General features: G+C 38.0%; 1 protein-coding gene across 2 annotated transcripts in view; it reads left to right on the top strand.

The window, feature by feature from the left end:
- The first annotated feature begins 1,023 nt into the window (after positions 1-1,023).
- LOC306878332 (zinc finger protein 407-like) overlaps positions 1,024-13,514 on the top strand; it is a 53,821-nt gene continuing 41,330 nt past the window's right edge. The window contains exons 1-3 of one of the 2 annotated variants that reach the window (XM_079430611.1): positions 1,024-1,374; positions 3,362-3,437; positions 6,764-9,793. In XM_079430611.1, coding sequence (XP_079286737.1) covers positions 6,841-9,793 — 2,953 coding nt within the window. In that variant the 5' untranslated portion in view covers positions 1,024-1,374; positions 3,362-3,437; positions 6,764-6,840. The remainder of the gene's footprint in view (positions 1,375-3,361; positions 3,438-6,763; positions 9,794-13,514) is intronic. The other variant, XM_079430612.1, reaches the window with a different exon arrangement.

Below are 13,514 nucleotides of genomic sequence, written 5' to 3'. Positions count from 1 at the left end.
TATTTATGATCCTCATAATTTACTATATAAAGACTTGCAGGCGAAGGAAAAAGCATGGAAGGATGTTGCATCAGCACTCGGTGCAGAAAGTAATAACCTATCTTACTTTTTTATTTTCAATTTTTAGCATGCCCACGTACGAACAAATTAATAGCAAATTAACTAAATACAATAGACAGAATGAGGTCACACATGCTACATACATCTACGCTGTAGACTACTGTATGTCTATTTTAGACTTAATTCTCGATAAATTGATCATTAAAAAACGTGTCTATTAAGAAGTTTAAGGTTACTTATTACAGACATTTTTTGGATTTTCTATGTTTTTGATGGGTAATGTATGTAAATTTTCTGTTTATAAGATAGATAAAAACTACAAATGATTTTCTTAGTAATGTTTTTTTTGTAATGAAATAGGTAATTTATACCATAATTCATATATCAAAATATTAGCATTTAAATTATTCTACACATATATAAAATATGTAAAAGCAATTACTGTGCAAGGTTAATGACAACCTCAAAAGCACTGTCAATACTACAATGTAATGTTCAGGATAAAGCATTGTGTTGGCCTCAGCCATGCAAATCCAATCAGTACAGTTTCTGAAGTATTACAATCAGTAAATAAACAACACTGATGAAATAAAAACATTTATTTAAAAATGGATACTTTTCACACAATAATCACACATATATAAGAAATATGAGATATACGTATACAATTAAATGTTTCAAGTTGAGGAGGAAGGTAGGCTATTCTTCCTTCATCTTACATTGTGCATAGAGTGTACCCAAAGTCTGCGTCTCATCCTTTTTCGTAGTCTTCATAACAACATATATAGCGCGATTGCCTTCCTTCTGTCAACAACTCTCACTACACGCAAACAAAGCATAAAAGACAATTGAAAACAAACTTATATTTCGTAATTTATTAAAAAAACAAGCTTCTTGACACGTTTTCCCTCTGTAATGTATTTTAAATAGAAATAAAACAAAGCTAACTTATGACCCATTATTGAGAAATCTGTACAAAATCCGCGGTTCAGGTGCGCGCTGCAAACGCTGCCGGTGTGAATGCAAAATGGATACGCGCTGCTTCTGCTCTGCTTCCGCCCTGCTTGCGCGCTGCGTACGCCCTGCTTACGCTTGCAGTGTGAAACCGGCGTAAGTGATTGAGTGAGCCATTTCGGGAAGAGCGATTGGAGCACGTGATCTATGAACCAGTTTGAGTTTCCCATCTCCTCCCTTAATAATAAGATCTCTGGCTGCGCTCAATTCTCTTGTGACGTAACAGCTAGCACACTACGGTGTGCCGTTTGTGACCAAGAGCAGGACGCGCGAAGTGAGAGAATACGACCAACATTTCAGGTAAAGACGTTCAAATAGAACTATTATTGGCAACTTGAACACAGATCTGATGGTTAGAAGCGTGAAGCATGCATACTAACGATGTTCCTGCCGCTTAGCAGAGCGTATTTTGAAGGATTTGTAAGTCACGTATAATGCGTTTTTGGGGCCTCTGTGCCGCCGTCGTTTCCAGTGAAACTCAAGCGAAAACCCGCCTTAACTCTGTTTCTATTGGCTGAACGCAAGAAACTAGCCTCTTGATTGGACGAAAACAACGCCAGCAAAATAAAGCGTCACGGTAATAGGAAGTAAACTGTTTCATGTCAGAGAAAAACATGATCATAAAGGACGATTTAAAGTTTAATATTACTGATTAAAGTTTTCATATCATCTTCTCCAAACAAACAAAACACGTTCAAGTGAAACTCGCTGTTTTCTATTGATATATCACGTTGAAATCAATACAGTAGTAGCGGTAATAAGTTATAACTGCAGGTTTAGAAACAAGTGTCTGTTGTTATGAATATTTCATTATGAATTACTATGGTTACTTATTAAAAGGTTTATAGTTTATTATAAAGCAGAATAGATTAAAGACAGATTGTCCCATGTTCATTCTTACATATGATTGAAGTTATTGATCTGCCAATGTCTTATGTGTCATGTGTAATTATTTTCTGACTTTAAAATTATATTATATGTTGGTTTTTGTGGTTTATGGGGACTCTCCATAGGCGTAATGGTTTTTATACTGAACAAACTGTGTGTGCTATTGCCCTACACCAACCCTACACCTAAACTTAGCCCTCAGGAGACTTTGTGCATTTTTAGATTTTCAAAAAAAACACCATTTAGTATGTTTTTTAAGCCTTTTAAATTACGGGGACATAGGCAGTGTCCTCATAAACCACCTTCATATTGTAATACCTCTGTCATACCCATGTCATTATACAAATTTCTGTCCTCATAAACCACAAACATGCACACACAAACACACACACTCTCACACACACACACACACACCCACACACACACACACACACACAAGACTCTCAAACAGCTCACGAGTACTAAATTAATTATTTTTCACTGCTTATTGCGTGTGAGTGGTCAAATACACAAAATTGTCAAAATCCGTCTTTGAAAGTATTAACGTAAACAGGTCAATGATGTGATGCAATTTTGTTTAATTAAATTTAAAAGTTAAAATTTCAAAATAAATGTGTAAATTACTTGTCAATGTGGTGTAACCGTAAAACCTTTGTACCAAATAATTGATCTAGTTTTAAAAAAAGGTGAAATTCTCAATAAAACACCAGATCAGCTAGTTTGGCATAATCTCTTACATTAATACTATTTAATAGTAAATAAAATAAATGGAGCACCATTGTTCTGAATATTATAATTAATTTGGGGAATCATGTGAGTGAAGTCAAATTCCTGAAGTGTCAAGGTGGTGTAACCACCATTCAAGGAGCCATTTTGTTAATATTTTGCAAGAAGATTATGTGATAGGAAATTATATCACACAGAAGGACCTCTAGTGATGCTAGGCTTGTTCGACTTCATGCAGCGCCGCAAAGGTCGGCTGCCGCCTGACAAAAGCAATGCATTCTGGTAAGAATATTTGTCCAACTTTGATCGGCGCTGCAGCCGCCTTACGATCACATGTGCCATCAAAGTACCGCGAGAGCAAAACGAGATCACAGGCCAAGGTCAGGCGCTGCAGTTGCTCAAAATCGGCTGCGAAAGCCTTGATGAAGACAAACTTTATTCTCATTGGTCAGATTCTGTGATGACAAGCACGAGGTTGCATGTGTTTATTTGAACAATTCCTTTCCAATAATGCTCACAAATCTGTGTTTTTAAAACCGCATAGCTTTTTTTTATTGCAGTCACACTGTTATCTTGAGTCATTTTTATCAAAAACACTGATAAAAGCATTTATACCCACACTTTATTGGTAGTTATAGCCTGTATGTTTATGCTGGACTTTATTCTTGAACAGATGGCGCTGTATTAAGCAGTATTAAACACCGTGCGAGCGTCTACTCATCTCGAACAAGCCTATGAACTGCTGCAAGGTTAGTAACTCTCTTTAAAATGTGAGATAATTTGACATTTTTAGGGTATGGTCAGGTATTCTTGGTATACATGTCAAATGGAATGACCTCTGGAATACATTGATAATTCATCGTTATTATAACAATGATTATAAACTTTAAAAATTTAATTGTAAATATTCCCACCAAGGCCACATACTTACATAGGTGTCCATGATAATGCCTGTCAAATTTGATTTTAAATTGAAATGTTAAGCGGTGTAACCGATTACACCATTTGACTCCTATTACAAGCCTTTCTGTTAGGGGCCAATTTAGTCAAATTTCACTAGTTTATGATGCTGATTAAAGATGTAATATAAACTAACCTACTATTTGGAACTATTTTCAAGTGTTCAATGTTAAATTTTTTTGAGAAAGTGGTGCTTTATCTACAACTTTAAAGACTATTAAAGTTCTTTAAGTCTAGGATAAAATAATTAGGGTAAATGTACCTATTAAAGGATTAGTTTACAAACTTTTGCTGATAATTTACTCACCCCCATGTCATCCAAGATGTCCATGTCTTTCTTTCTTCAGTCGAAAAGAAATTAAGTTTTTTGATGAAAACATTTCTCTATATAATGGACTTCATTGGGACCCAAACGGTTCAAGGTCCAAATGAGAGTTTCAGTGCAGCTTCAAAGGGCTTTAAACGATACCAGATGATGAATAAGGGTCTTATCTAGCGAAACGATCGGTCATTTAAAAAATAAATAAAAAAATTTAAGTTTTATAAGCACAAATGCTCGCCTTGCTCTGTTCTGTGATGCGCGTTCGTGACGTCACGTAATACGCAATGACGTGGAAAAGGTCCCGGTTGATGTAGGCGGAAGTACCTATAAGTATCTATAGCCTTAATAAGTAGAGATGCACCGATTGACCGGCCAGTGATCGGAATCGGCCGATTTTTCAAGTGACCAGCCGGTCAGTCTCACGTCTTGCCGATTCCGAGCCGATGATCACATGTAAACACATCGTTTTGCTTGAGAATGATTTTCTTTTTAATTGCTTTCAGTGTAAACGGCGACTGATAATGTATTTATGGCGTGCCAGATGAGGCTTGCACAGGCTGAGTGAGTGTGTGAGAGAGACAGCACACACAAAGTAACACATGCATACTGCGGTAGAAAAAAAAAAGATATTTACAAAATATGATTTAGATAAGCAACATTATACGGCCATGATGTTTCTCAATATCAACATGATTGCAATGTGACACTGATTTTATACAATAGTATTTCAATAAACAAGAAGGTAAAATTAAGTTACTTAGATTTTAGACAAAATATTGACTCTTTTTGCTCCATTTCGCTGATGAAAATAGTTCCGATCAAAGCCACAGTAGAGCTGTTGTGTGTAAAGTAAAGTAAAGTAAAGTAAAGTCGTGACGTATTGTCAAGTATGGTGACCCATACTCGAAATTGGTGCTCTGCGTTTAACCCATCCAAGTGCACACACACAGCAGTGAGTAGTGAACAAATCCACACACACACACACACACACACCGTGAACACACACCCGGAGCAGTGGGCAGCCATTTATGCCCGGGGAGCAGTTGTGGGTTCGGTGCCTTGCTCAAGGGCACCTCAGTCGTGGTATTGAGGGTGGAGAGAGCGCTGGACATTCACACCCCCCACCTACAATCCCTACCGGCCTGAGACTCGAACCCGCAACCTTTCGATTACGAGCCCGACTCTCTAACCATTAGGCCACGACTTCCCACTCTTACTAAACGCTAAACTGCCAATAACGTGAGCCACAGGGAGATTGTAGACAGCTGCGATTCATTGTATTGCATTAATAGAAAGCCAAATAATCTAAAGATTTGTAATACAAAATATTTTTCCAAAACTGAGTTTTATTAGTGTTTTCGTGCCGTGACTGTGAGGGCGGGAACATATGTGACGTAGCCACGCGCACTTACTAGACCGTCTCATTCTAGCGTTTATATGCCGATGTGGAGTCTAGCCTACAAGACTCTGAAGGACTGAACTTGGTAGGATGCAGCCTTCCGTTTGAGAAACATCCAATGACAGTCACTTGCCTCGTTTCTGAATGAATCCGCTGTTTGAATGAATCGGTTGAATGAATGAATAAATGACTCGCTCATTAAAACAGACACTTGCCGCCACCTACTGGTGGTTTAATCATATTCAAAAGTATCATTGCATTTATTCAACATTTATTTGTATGTTTAAAAAACATGTAAAACATTAATCTTTGCAAAATTTCAAATGCATAAATAATTTTTATGTGTAAATGCATTCATGGCACCTCAGCTTCATCAAACTGTCTGTGTAAATGCATCTAATGCCACTTCAGATGCAGCTTCTGTTTCCTCAGCAGTGGAAAGATAGAGTTTAATACTAATTTCATTTGAATGGTAACAACTCTACAGTTTCTTATTATGCTAACTGAATTAATTGAAACAAAGTAAGAATTTGATGTGACGCATTTAATAAGGTTTGGGGGAAAAAATTACCATTTATAAACATAGTGGGAATCTGTTTTGTTCCATACAGCAACTCATTTTAAGTGAACTATTTCGTACTCTTTCCAGTCACAGTCAGAGCACTTTATTTTGAGAGTTGTTTAAGTGAGAGAAAATCTGTAACTTAGTCCAGATTGGGGGAATTGTAATGTTTAATCATTTATTTTATTATGTAAATAATTTTTGCATTGAAATTAGCATAGATTTTTGTTTGTATATGCTGTCAATTATAATTCTGAGAAAGAAAACCGGAATCTGCAAAAATCGGTATCGGCAGGCCACATTTCCAAGAAATCGGAATCGGCCAAGAAAATTTCAATCGGTGCATCTCTATTAATAAGAAGACATTTCTTTCTTGAATGCTGCTTTTAAATGCTCTAACATGAAGATAAACATGGCGGATTGTGTGGCTCACTCAGAGCGGTGTCTTGGCTAGATTACGGCAGTGTCAATCAACAATCGTGGGTGGGGTGGGTAAATTGTGATGTCACACTTTACGGATTCTGTGATTGGCTTGTTCCAAGACGCTGCTAATGATATATGGAGATTAAAAAAAAGTAGCGGGTGGATTTTTATCATTATAGGGTGGTTGTGTACACACACTGCCAACACACATTTATGTCAAACAACACGTGAAAGTGAATTTTGCATAATATCTATTAGGTACCCATTAACTTATTTCTTTAAAAGATTTTCTTGGCACCCTAGGTGTCTAAGATTTAGATTGGTCTGTAACAATTGGTATTGTTGTATCCATACCTTTGAACTTGTACACTATGTAAATATCATTTATCATTATCATTTATTTTCACAGCGTTCTTTTCACAGAAAGGCCTTCTACTGATCCTTCAAATGAAGTTTAGTTAATATTCCTTGTGAACCAACAGCAACATGGACAATCCAAAACGGAAATTAAGATCTGGAAAGGAGATTTCAAAGGACCAAGGTCAGCCTAAGAAAAAGGCCAATGATACTGGCACAGAAGATGTTTCATCTGCAACTAAAAGTGTTAAAGCATCTGACAATTCAGGATGTATAAATATTGTAGAAGTAAGTGAACATGCTGGGACAGCTACGGTGGAGGACCCGTCCAGAACCATACAGTCTAATGAACATGGCTCTCCAGAAACAACTGATGCTTTGGTTTGTTCATTTTGCAATTTTGTTGCAAAAACTCAAACTGCACTGAAAATTCACTCAACAAGGAAACACTCTCTTAAAGGAGGTTTACAAAATGACACAGTCTCTGACACAGTTATTGCACCAGGGTTAATTCCATTGCAGAACACCCCAGAATTACAAGAAAGTGAAAACCGAACACATCTTTCAGAGTTGCAACTGGACAGTACTTCCGTGTCTCTGTCAGAGGAAGACAAACAATCAGATACCTACATGGTTCAAACAGAGAGTGAACATACTCATCAGGTCATTGTAGATGAGGTTGTAATATCAGAGAAGGTTGTTGATACTTCTGAGGATGGAAGAACTAGTCCCACTCAGATGTTGCTGGAAATAGTTGAGCCCACTTCATGTAGATGTCAGGATGGCGAAGACACAAATGAGACCTGTAAAGATGATGATATGCAAGCAGGCTGCACTTTTCATTTGGAAAGTACAGTGAAAAGCAATAAAAATGATGGCATTATTGGATATGCTGAGAGTCATAAAAGTCAAAGGCATTCAAAGCCTAATACTCTACATAATAAAAATAATAAAAAACAAAATGTCTACAATGTCTGTAGCTATTCTTGTGTTACAAAGTGTGATCATGAGAAGCAGTGCATGAGCAATATGCACAACCGAAAGATGTTGGAGAATTGGGATTCATTAAAGACAGAGATGACACCTCAAGAATTAGTTTTCCCACCATTGACGCATCCGAATGAAGACAAGGCTCAACATCAATGTGACAGGTGCACCTTCACAGCCAACAACTCTGTAATGTTAGCACAGCACATTAAAACGCACCATCCAGTGGAACACCGTTTCCACTGCAGTGCCTGCCATTACTACACCACCACCAAAGAGGCCATGGAGGTTCATCTGTCAGAAGAAGTCCACCAACAGGTGGCCAAAGAGAAAAACATTAGCCCTTTATTTAAAGACTGTGTTGAAAAAATCCTTGTGATTCTTTCAGATCAAAGGGAGGACGAAGACATGAATGAGAGTGACACTCGTGAGCAGTGCTCTAAAGAAGCTAGGGAGGATCAGGAAACAGAAAATGTCCTACCAGAGCCAGCCGAAGCTGTAAGGAAAAGTTCTCTTCACAAACGAAAGCGAGGCAGACCGAAGACATCTAATGTGACTGTTTGTAGTCATTGTGGGCTCGTTGCTTCCAATGCCACCAACCTCAATGTCCATATACGACGCAGGCACAGTCGGTTGTATAGCTTTGTTTGTAAGATGTGCAACTATTACTGTGTAACCAAGGGTGACATGGACCGCCACTGTGAAACTAAAAAACACATCAATAGAATGCAAGCAGCCGGAAGTGAAGGCAGTGGGGTAGTTCTGCTAGATGCTGAGCAGCCAAGTCAAGCAAACATAAATAAGGCAGAAATGGGTGACAAAGTATCAATGATTGAGACACCTATTGATGAAGTGGACAAAAATAACTCAAGTGTACCATGTAAGAAAAGCAAGTATGACCTGAGTAACATCTGCTCTCAGTGTGACTTTGTTGCCCACTCAACTCCATCTCTAGCTCTCCATGTGCGACGCAAGCACACAAAAGACTTTGAGTTTGTTTGTTTAGCATGCAGCTACTACACCGTAACCCGTAGAGAAATGTTTAGACACATGGCAACAGAAAAGCACAAGCAGAAACGTGAATGTTACCTGAAAAAACAGAACCAAAGCTTTAATAATATTCGGGCAACTGTGACCATAAAGTCCACTGTTGAAGACCCAGAGACAATAACAGGATCAGAAGTGTTCCATGACAGTTCTGTTTTGACATCTTCAAGCTCCACAACTAAAGATGAAGATAATTCAGCAAAGATCGGTGAAGATAATTGTGCAAATGAAGATGGAGCAATACAATCTGCTGAAAAGAGTACTTCTGAAGACAATGAAGAATCCTCAACTAATCCAGCTGAATCAAATGGGTCTGACATGGTCCAGTCAATGACGATGGCGAAAGATGCAATGCTGGAGGATATGAATGAAGAAAATTTGTTTGAAGATGAAATTACTGATATGGGAGATGACAGTCCCTCTAGTGAGAAACACCTTAGAGCGATACAGTTTGATGCATGCATCTATCCCTTAAAAACATTAGCAGAGCACCAGCAGGCATCACATGACGAAGAACAAACTATAGATGCATTAAACCAGCAGAGCACTGGTTCAACACTGGTTGAACTTGAGACAAAGACTACCAAACCGATTCCACGTATCCGCTGTGAGGACTGTGGTTTTTTGGCAGATGGCTTAAGTGGACTAAATGTTCATATCTCCATGAAGCATCCATCAAAGGAGAAACATTTCCATTGCTTGCTGTGTGGAAAGTCCTTTTACACAGAGAGTAACCTACAGCAGCACTTAAGCAGTGCAGCACATATGCGCAATGAGCATGGAAGCACTGAAGATCTTCCAGAAGGAGGTGCCAGCTTTAAATGTGTCCGATGCAGTGAGCCCTGCCAAACTGAGCAGGAACTGTTTGTGCATATCAAAGAGAAACATGAGGAACTGCTGAGAGAAGTGAACAAATATGTGCTGGAGGACACCGAGCAGATCAACCGAGAGCGGCAGGAAAACCAGGGCAATGTGTGCAAGTACTGCAGCAAAGTATGCAAGAGCAGCAACTCCATGGCTTTTCTGGCTCACATTCGCACACACACAGGTATGTCTTCCTATCTTTACCATTACATATTTGCATAAAACCTCTTTAGAATTACAGTTTAGAATGTTCTGTTTGTCAACCTTTAACCATCAAAATATTTACTAGCAGCATATGACATTTAATTACTTTTGGTAATTATTTGCTTGGTAGACTCTTAGGCCATGTACACACTTGCAGCTACATGTTAAAAAAAAAATGCATTTTTACTCTTCTGTGATTAATCCTGATTTGTACACACAGTTACAAGTGAAAAGTATATTTTACAATTCACCAAACTGAACTGATTTTATCAGCATAGCCAGTACTGAACTGATATGAGGTTGCTCCCATCAGCCCTGTGGTCTAAAGCTAACACATACATTATTGTCCAGAGAGAGCATAGTGTTTAATAGCATCAACATAAAGAGGATAAAAACAAATTTGAGAGTTATTCTTGTATTCTTTACACACACTGAGTGATAGTTTATGTAATTCACTTCTGTCTACACATTGTCACTGTGCATTCAAAATTTGCAATTGATCACTTGTTCATGCATTTAATATTTTATGACACAAAGTGCACTGTATAGCATAGTGAAGGATTCAAAATAAATATGCTTTCCATTTAGCCCAATGTAGTGTGGTTTTGCATTAGTGTCACGTGAACCTCTGCAGGACACATATAGTGTGGTCCAAAGACAGGATAGCACAGGATGGATGATATGTACAGTCTTGCGAAATAATAATAATTATTTTTATTTTTTTTCACGTTTTATGTTGCTGCCTTATGTTAAACTGCTTTAATGTCCTTTTTTCACATCAATCTACACTCCATACACCATAACGACAAAGCAAAAAACAGGTTTTCAACATATTTGCAAATTTATTTAAAATAAAATAAAAAACTTGATTCCATTGCATAAGTATTCATACCCTTATCCGGGACGGCTGAAATTTAGCTCAGGAGCATTGATATTACATGCAGATGTTACTATACTTCATGTGAAGTTAACCTGTGGCAAATTCAATTGAATGAGTATGATTTGGAAATGCGCACACACACCTTAATAAAAGGAATAAAATAATCAGAGCAAAAACCAAGCCCTGAGGTAAAAAAAACTACCTGTAGAGCTCAGAGACGGGATTGCATCAAGCCACACATTTGGGGAAAGAGTTCAGAAAAAACATTCTGCTGCATTGAAGGTTGACAGAATCATGTAGTTTCTTGTTACCCTTAATGGAAGTAGTTTGAAACAATCAGGACTCTTCCTAGAGCTGGCCTCCTGGCCAAATTGAGCAATTTATGGAGAAGGGCTTTAGTTAGAGTAGTGACCAAGAACCTGATGGTCACTATAGTTGAACTTCATGACCATATGTGGAGAAACCTTCAGAAGGACAAACATCATTCCAACACTCCACCGATCTGGGCTTTAAGGCGTTGTGGCAAGACTCAATCCTGTCCTCAGTGAAGACACATGAAAACACACTTGAAATTTGCGAAAAACACCTAAAGGACTATTTGGTCTGATGAACCTCAATTCCAAGCATCATGTTTGAAGGAAACCAGGCACTGCTCATCACCTGCAGAGTGCCATCCCAAAAGTAAAGTGTGCTGGTAGCAGCCTCATGCTGTGACTTTTTTTCAGCGGCAGGGACTTGAGGGACTCATCAGAGTAGAAGAAAAGCTTAATGCACCAAAATAATGATAGCCTTAATGAAAACCTAGTCCCGAGCATTTAGAACCTCAGACTGGTCAGAAGGTTCACCTTCCAACAGGACAGTACGGCTCACTTTTGGGGGGTTTTCCACTGGGTACAGTACCTGGTACCTGGTACTTTTTTTAGTACCACCTCGGCCGAGGTTCCAAGCGAACACACCGTTACCAGAACGTGACGTGTAAACTCTGCTGATCACTGATTGGTCTGAGAAAATCGTCACTGCCTGCATCATTGAACTTGCGGCAATAGACACAACAGACCCGCTAGATTTAAATCGGCACAGCCAGCGAAGGATCGAATGCAACTGTTTTGACCTTTCTTTTCACAACCAAAAATGTCTGTTTCGTTGTCTGAGGAAGTACAGACGTTCCTCTCATTGATAGCCGAGGAGCGGATCCAGCGAGAGCATGATGGAGCGACGCGGAATTAAAACGTTTTTCAGAAGTCACGGCAGTAGAGGCGGAGCAACTATTACGACGCGTGAATAATCCCGCCCACTCTAAAGTGGTACTAAACTGCAGTGGAAACGCAAACCGAGCCGAGCCAAGTCGTACCACGCAGTGGAAAAGCACCATAAGAACACAGCAAGGGTGGCTTATAGACAACTTTGTGAATGCTCCTGAGTGGCCCAGCCACAGCCCGGGCTTGAACGCAATCAAATATTTCTGGAGAAACCTGAAAATGTCTGTCAACCCCCATCCAACCTGACAAAGCTTGAGAGGTGAAGAGGTGAGGGGAATAATGGAAGATAATTGCCAAATGCTGATGTGCAAAGCTTTTCACATCATACCCAAAAAGAGTCGAGGCTGTAAAGGTGCTTCAACCAAGTACTGAATTAAGGGTATGAATATTTATGCAATGTACTTATTTTAGTTTTTTTATTTTTAATAAATTTACAAAGTTGTGACAATTCTGTTTTGCTTTGTCATTATTGTGTATGGAGTGTAGATTGATGTGGAAAAAAAAATAATTTAAAGCAGTTTAACATAAGGCAGCAACAAAACAAAACGTGAAAAAATGAATGGGTATGAATACTTTCGCAAGGCACTGTATATACACAATGCATTTTTACAGCACTGTGGAGATCAATACTTATTATAATAATAATCAATAATTAAATACTGTTAGACAGGCTGGGCATTAACAGCACTGATATATAAATGTAGAAAAAATAGCACCGATGCCATGCACCACTATTATTTACAAGATTATTTCTATTACAAGATGTCTCTAATTTAAAATATAGTTTTGATTCAACTTGATGAGGAAAATATAGTGCCTTTAATGTCCCTGCAACTCAGCAATTTTTTTTTTAATAATTAGGGCTTCAATTCATGGAAGGCGTATTCAGTGCTGAAAACTGTCAAGCTGGAGTCTATTAAGAGCTCCAAACTTTTGCTACAGATTAATAAAATAAATATCAAAATACATAAATTATTTAATGTTTTTTTGTTTGTTTGTTTGTTGTTTTTGTTTTTTACTTTATTAAAAAAAAGCAGTCATTTTAATTTTGTTCTAACCAGTAACCTCTAACCTCTACCTAATAAAGGAACACTCCACTTTTTTTTGAAAAGTAACTCCCCAAGAGTTCAACAGTTGAGATTTACCGTTTTCGAATCCATTCAGCCGATCTCCATGCCTGGTGGTAGCACTTTTAGCGTAGCTTAGCATAGATCACTGAATCTGATTAGACCGTTAGCATCTCGCTCAAAAATTACCAAAGAGTCTCAATATTTTTGACTCTTCTGTAGTTACATCGTGTACAAAAAAAAATTATTTTCATTATAAATTTCATAGTGACCTTTTGTGGTAAGCTAGCTTGTTTTGTTTGGGTGACCAATTCTGTGCTTGTAAATTTTGACTGAATTTGAAAATATCATGTGGTGCGACCACTGTGAGTGTTTTCCATTATAGATAGATGTCCCAGATTGGCAGTTTTATTTTTGCTTTTATATTCAATTGATGGTTTATATACATAAAATACTTTTAGTATAATTTGGAATATATGTTTATGCAATTTGGTT

The sequence above is a fragment of the Barbus barbus genome, assembly GCF_936440315.1.
Source record: "Barbus barbus genome assembly, chromosome: 12".
Lineage (NCBI taxonomy): Eukaryota > Metazoa > Chordata > Actinopteri > Cypriniformes > Cyprinidae > Barbus > Barbus barbus.
This window is presented reverse-complemented; position numbering and strand designations above follow the sequence as displayed.